This window comes from Schistosoma mansoni, assembly GCF_000237925.1.
Source record: "Schistosoma mansoni, WGS project CABG00000000 data, chromosome 1 unplaced supercontig 0010, strain Puerto Rico, whole genome shotgun sequence".
NCBI lineage: Eukaryota > Metazoa > Platyhelminthes > Trematoda > Strigeidida > Schistosomatidae > Schistosoma > Schistosoma mansoni.
Genome location: NW_017385987.1, coordinates 526,324 through 533,811, shown reverse-complemented (window position 1 = coordinate 533,811; position 7,488 = coordinate 526,324). Strand labels below are relative to the sequence as shown.

Genomic DNA, 7,488 nt, shown 5'->3' with positions numbered 1-7,488 from the left:
TAACTGAGAGGAAAAAAAATAATGTATACTCAAAAGAGTGATAGGAATTATCGATTCAGAATTGTAGCTCTATACCGTCGCGGCCAGCCAGAAAGTTTTGTTTAACTTGAGTAGACAGCAATCATCAGGTTGTCGTAAAAATAATAGTTAGCTAGTGTCCCTGCCCTCTTACACGTATGTGAATACTGTATTTGAGTTTCTTGCTTTCTTTTACTATGCCTTTTCCGAGATACGCTCTGTGTAAGTAAGCTGCAACCTCCAGTCACTTTAAAGACGGACTTATCTATAGCTAGAAACAATATAGAGATAAACTGCAGCCAGCGTCGGGATCCACAGTGAACATTTCGTTCTGACAGGAACCTGTTAGTTATGTTGATATAATTTTGGATTAAATTTGCTGTCATTCCATAAATAAACGGTCCCTTAGACCATGTAACTTCGCGAATAACATGTTGGGGGGCTGGGTAGAGAGATACTCAGTTATAGTTAAAATTTTTGTTCCTCATTAACTAATGAAGAGCCACCAAATGAATCAGAACCAATCCCAGTACCTTCCTGAGAAATTACTAATCTAGACTTCAATGTGTAGAACATTTCTATGGCTATTACCACACTGAAACACTCCTACGCGGATGGACCAGATGGTATTCCGGCTAGCATGCTAAAAAGTGGAGGTGATGTTATGTGTGTTTTACTTCTCAAACTATTTGCGATATCATTCTCTACAGCGTGTTACCCTACTGCCTGGAAAACAACATATATCGTTCACAAAATTAATACAGGGCCTGAAGCAGATGCTGAAAATTACTGGCCCATAAACACAACCTCAGTGGTATGTAGAGTGATGGACAAAGTGGTTAAGATGGCGATAGTTCGACATCTGCTTACTAATAATCTCATCTTGACCTATCACGGGTTTCTTAGTAACAGTTCATGCAATACATGCCATGTAGTCTATCTAATCGACATAACTCTGAAGCAAAACAACGGACTCCTTGTATCAGTCATATTCTTAAACTTTAAGAAAGCTCTTGATAAGGTACCACACAAAAGGCTTCTCGCCAAACTGAAGTTCATTGGAATCCACAACCCACTCTGTCCATGGTTTGTTTCATTCTCAACAGAACGTAAACAAATGGTAAAGTACAATGACTGTCTCTCATTACCTACACCAATACCTAGTGGAGTCATCCAGGGAAGTGTATTAGGTCCACTCTTGTTTCTTATGTATACAAACGATTTATGTAGCTTCACAAAATTTGGGAAACCTCACTTATATGCTGATGCTCTGGAAATGGTATAGAGTTATAGACCTGAAGCTCCAAGTGAAAGTGTATCCTTGGTTCAAAATGAACGCAATAACCTAACTACCTGGAGCGAAAAATGGCAACTGCCGTTTAACCTTAGCAGGTGCGGGATCACTCATTTTGAAGAGCATCCCTATGAACTACAACTTTACTGAAATAAAAGGGGATTCTAGACACTTAAATCAGTACATAGTCCAGGAATTAATTACACAGGAAGCCTAAACTTTAAAAAACATGACTCCTCTATTATTTCAAAAGCTAGACGGCTGATTGGCCGCATAACAAAACTTTCTTCACAACAGAGGCTAAGCCTACCCTTTACAAAATATGTGTACGACCTTCCCTTGAATACTATTCTTTTGTCTTCTCAAATATGAATACCACGGAAAAAATAGGAGTGGAAGATGTTTAAAGACGCTTTACACGCCAACTTCTAGGAAGTGACTTTACTCTCGATTACATAGATAGGTGTAAGCACCTCTCCTTTATGGTACCGTTGGCTAAGGAGCAATCTAATATTCTCTACAAAGCAGTATCTGGACTCTCATTTCTAACCTCCTGCCCAACTATGATCCACGATCAAGTCTACAGACCAAGAAGCAACGAATATACACTGCTTACTGTAAAACACTGAAAACCAATGCGTTGTAAGTTTTTTTTACAGTGCTTTACAGTTTATTACGGAACAGGTTGTCAATATCTATCCGTAACTGTGACACTACAACCAAGTTCAAAAGACTAATGACCCTGTTACTTGACTCTAAAGAGCTTCATCAACTATTCCCTGAACTTCCTCTCACCAATGGTGCGCTTCACTATAGACCGCCTGATACCTAGGCTGATCATGAATATAACGGATCCCCATTGTCATCAATATGAATATAACCAAATGATAGGACGCATGGTTTATCCTCTCCCATTATTCATTAGTTATTGGTCATGCTCTTATGCTCCTACTCTTTCACTCTTCACTTTCAGATCTCAAATCCCCCTAATTGTTAAAGTTGCATCATTCTCCCTAAGTGTTGAATCATTTTTTTCTATTACAAATAGATAGATAACTCACTAAACACATGAATGCTGATCAACTATGGCCGATCACAAGAAACTCATAATGTTCCGAATTCGTGTGAGTCGCTCAGTGTTTTGTTTTTACACTCTGAAAATTTTACATTCTTTAACTCTGGCATATTCTTTGATTTGTTATACATCCTTACCATCTCTAAACCGCTTATAATCTGACCAGTGTCTTATAACTTGTACCATTAATTGCCTTCATATCAAAGTGATGTACTAAATGGATATCTAATCCACAATACAGAAGCGTCAACCATCTGATTTGCTTGTAACATGGAACCAGTGGAGACAGTGTATCTCAACAAGGAGTTTTGATCATAGCAATATTCATACATACCACACATGTAAGATAGCCTAACATCACAAAAGGAGGAAAGGTGACTGTTGTATCCCGAATAGAATTATGAATGGTAACTTTTGAGGACTGTTTATGGACCAATATGACACGTATATTTCCTATAGCATAATTTCTAAGTAACTTAACTATTCGTATTCGTGTTCCTCTTATTAAAAGCTTTATTTTGATCTATAGACTATTATTACACGATTTACCATTTCTTGAGTTATCCATGTCCATTAATTACTGTTTCCCCCTATTCACAGTCACATTTGGCCAAATCTTATACAAATGTTATTTTATATTCTATGGTACGATGTGGTCTGTTTGTTTGGTATATAAACCCAGTATGTTTGTGAATAATGATTCATATTGCAGAGGCTGTTATTTGTGTTCTGGACTTACTTAATTGGCTGGGCTAGGGAGGAAGCAGGACTGATAAGTACTCAAGACTGTTCATACGGCTTTTGTTTATCGTTGCTCTGATCGATAATTCACTCTTATCTAATTGGCGGTCTTATAACGTTATATATATCAACTTGGCAAGAACGCACGCGATCGATATAACGGTGACGTTACTGGCCAGCAGAAATGGTGGGAAGATAAATTCAATCCATCTATGTCTGAATGGCTGAACATGTTAAATTACAGCCAGTTATGGCCAAGTAGGACTTCATGGACCAATGGTATCGATACTAATGTATTATGCTAAATACCTCTTTAAATCGCTTTTGTAACGTTGAATCGGTTTCACTTGTGACCGAGTTCTCGAACTCAGGAACAAACCTTGCTCTACACTTTTGGTGGCACAAGAAGTGCTACCTGTTCCGTAAGGCACAATAAAAGCTATGTGATGATGATGTATCATCATATTCTCTATCTCAACCGATCACTTATACATTTCAGTGTTAAATTGCACCAAAGAAATCACTTGAAACTAGAACAATGATGAATACGCACAAAATAGAGTATGTAATCCATAAAATTCGCTAACATAGATCACTGAGACATTACCTGTTACAGAACCGTAAAACCTCCTGAGCATCCTTTAGAACACCCACATAAGTTCGGTTCTGATAAAAATCGTAAGAGAAATATCCGAAAAGTAGAAGTACAACACAGTCAACTGAACTGAAGGCGAACCTCCCACTCTTTACAGGTGGTAAGGTATAGGAATTTTAAAATGCAAGTTGTGAGTAACACTCTCGCGTTCCTCTTAAGAGAAACTTTGTACATTCTCCTGATCTTGGATATCATTTCGTATTACTTTACTGATACTTCTATGATTGCTGTTTGTTTCATTTTTATAGGTCCCTAACATAATAGATCGGTAAACCACTGCTACCAAACGCAGGAGCTCATTGAAAAAAAGGCTCCCTGTATTCTGCTCACAGCTACCTGAATTATTTGAGTTCAGTTGGTGATCTTTTTTCAGAGTGAATCTTCACATTTACTTCTGAAGGTGTTGAGAGGGATCAGGTGTTATCCTTCAATCACCAATATATTCGTAATCAAAGTCTCTATTATCGAAAATTTCTGAACGGATAGAACAACAGTTATGACTTTCTGTAGCCAATAACCTTCGCTTACAACCTATGATTAGATCCTAAGGAACTTTGACAACGCCTTTACACGTGAAACCTTTATGGTCGAAGTGTACCAACCCAGTCAAATCAGGTCATAAATAAAGGGGCTTAAGGATATATTTAGAAAGCTATATATACGTCGAGAAGCGTTAGGTCTAAGCTGGCTTGCAGTTGTAAAGGATACTCAGCACGGCGTACCTATTCGTGATCTGGTGCGGGTGCGTGACCGAGCGGCTTTAGCTTAAGTGTATTCAGTAAAACGGATGAGGTCAGGACCGATGTTGAAGACTCACAGAACTATTTATCTTGGGGATTTATTTGCCGCTAACAAACTAAAAGCCAGTTATTTCCGTCACATAAAATTTTTAAGTTTTAAAGAACTAGGAATTTGTTATCAACAATACAAAAAAGGCCTACCTGAATCAGAAGTCCTTTAATTATGCCCTACAAAGTTAAGAGACCAAGGTTCTATTTTCATTATGAGTTTCACCTCACAAAATCTGCATTATGGGAGGGCGCACGATTCGAGTCTGTTTTCTGAGGATGTTTCGATGATTAGTTCGGATTATTGTCCATGACTCCTTTATGAATTCAAATGCCTAACGCATAAACCTTTCAGATCAAATATTTTAGGTACAATTTTGTAAATAATTTTACGACTCTAAAACAATGTTTCTCAATTTATGATGCTGTGATCACAAGTGGCTTACCAACCTAACAAATGAGACTAAAAAGCATGTGTGGATACCTCTTTTTGTTACATCTTCATTAAAAACTTAATGAGACCATGATATGCAGAAAATCTCATCCTAAATATCTAAATGGTGATTCGTATGTCAGGTTCTTTACCGAAATGGTGTAGATTATTTTCATTATTTCTCATTTAAAGTATGGTAGATTCGGCTTTAAAGGTAGTTGTTGGTGATGGAGAGTTTGTTCTTGACGAACCAGGTATGTTTTTTTTCAAGCATGTAAACGTGTTTTGCGAGTAAGTTTTGTTTGATTTGTGAGGTTCTGATTCTGTGTCAATAAGGAGCTATATCGTTACCTCACAATCAGCATAGATTAAAATGCATAGTAGTAGAAACTTGGCAGATGGCTGAAATAATCCCGTCTCGCAGAACACTGCGTTTAATGTACGTTGCTGTTTGTTGACTTTTATCCCGGAGTTATAAAAGCGCAAACGTCCGTTATATTTAAGACGCCTTTGCTAAGAATATTCCCGAGATTAATCAGTCATGTAAGTTGTATTTGCAAACATAAAACACGTTTATCAAGCATTGATACTTGACTGATTCATGGGTTCTGTTTGTCGACTAAGCAAATGTAATCATTATCTTCAGCAAGCGCGTATGGTTAAATTTTATCTCAATGTAAAACAAGTAATTTATCGGACTCATAAAAATGCCGGGGCGACTTCGCTTTCCAAAATCATGATGTTTTTTCAGCTTCTTTCAGGTGTTGTTTATAAGAAAACTGATTTTAAGTAACTACCATATTGTTATGTACACATTGGCAAATTAGTTTGGGATATATCCAGCCTTAATCTGTAGTGAAACTAAGGTTCATCCTCCGGTTACGTTGTCATTTGTCGTATTTATTCATTTTCGGACATAGCCTTTTCCCTTAGGAAGTAAATATAGCATTCCTATGTTGTATAAAGTAATCATTGCTCAAACGTGATCTCACTAGATAGTTTCATCAACTACCTCCTGTTTCAAAAGGGAAACGACATGTATAAAAAGCGATCTCAGTAACATCTCAAACTAACAGGACTTAAAAAACCAATCGACTTCAAACATCTCATGTCACTGGTCTGTCATCATAACTAGTTTGCTTAGCTGATTTATGTACATTTTTTTCGGAAAGCCTTCCCATGGCCTACTATATGTGTTCTGAATTTAGATTATTATTACTATTGTTATTAGCTTTATTCATCATTATATTTTTAGTGCAATATCTTCAACAATACTACCAGTAGTCACTTTCGCACTTTTTTGGGACCTCACGGAGAAATTACTTTGTGAGGTTAGGTAACCGTCTATAAGACTGTAAGAGGGCTTCTTGTGTGGCGCATATATATCTGGTGCTCCCTTGTACCACTATCTATGTGCTCAAATAAATCAATCAATAAATAAAGAGGGCTTCTTATCAATAAATTTTACCGGTATATGAAATATGGGGTTTTCTAAGGTACTAAAACTTTGTGCTTTCCTCATTTATCATGAGCTCATTGGTTATAAGTTTGCTGCTTTGATATCTACATGTCTCTTTGGGGTAGCTCTGACTCGTGAAATAGCAAGTGAAATGTTATTTACTAACATCAACTTATGTATTCAAAATTTCACGGCTTGCCTTGACAAAAATTTTTGATTCCGTGTTTATTTGGCGTCTTTTCATCCTATTTTCTTCAGATGTCGTTTCCCAGTACAGTCGTGTAATTTCGGTCTCTCCATCGAATTCAATATTATCAGCCGGATTAAAAGTTGGGGACCTTGTAACGTCTATCGACAGGATCCCTACTAGTGGACTAAAACTCGATGAATTGAAGTCTTTAATTAATGACTCTACCAGGTATTGTTTCATAATTTTATTTGCTTTATCAATTCGGTTGTATTATTTTTGTAATAGTTCAACTCCTAAAACTTGGGCATTGTCTTTTGTTACGAGACCGTTGCTGCTACCTTGACGTGGTGGTCGGGCTTGCCTATCGTGATGAATCAACCGAGCTATACTGGCTGGAACAATCGTTCCTCAAGGTCCTACCATGCCAGGCAGGTCGTTTGAAGAGCGGTGAGACTAAAAGCAGCAAACCCAAGGTCCGAAGGCGAAGTCGTACTGCCGACTGTACAGAGGTGTGACAGCAGTAAGGTGTTTCCTTCAGACAACCAGCATGACAGCGAAGCTGCCTTCCCACAAGGAGGGGAGGGGTTAGAAAAGGTCGACCCTAAAAATGCACACCTCGCCTTATTCCCACGGATATCCGTCTCCGGCGGTAAGGTCGTTTGAAGAACGGAGCTAACACAAAAACTACCCACAAAAAGGTTGTGTGTGACCGACCTCAAGCAGTTGTCCCTTGGGCACTGCGGTCACGCTCTCAGGTCATTAAGACCACTTCTAACCCAATTTCCTTTTCAGGTATCTCTAGAAGAACCCCTCCACGGTGTGGGCAACCGGGAAG

General features: G+C 38.1%; 1 protein-coding gene across 1 annotated transcript in view; it reads left to right on the top strand.

Annotated features, from left to right (window-relative positions):
• Positions 1–5,197: 5,197 nt before the first annotated feature.
• The window catches only part of Smp_180150 (DNA-directed RNA polymerase, putative), a gene marked incomplete at both ends in the record, with an annotated part of 70,337 nt that continues 68,046 nt past the window's right edge, over positions 5,198–7,488 (top strand). Inside the window, 2 exons of the mRNA XM_018791936.1 lie at positions 5,198–5,258; positions 6,722–6,881. Coding sequence (XP_018644846.1) covers positions 5,198–5,258; positions 6,722–6,881 — 221 coding nt within the window. The remainder of the gene's footprint in view (positions 5,259–6,721; positions 6,882–7,488) is intronic.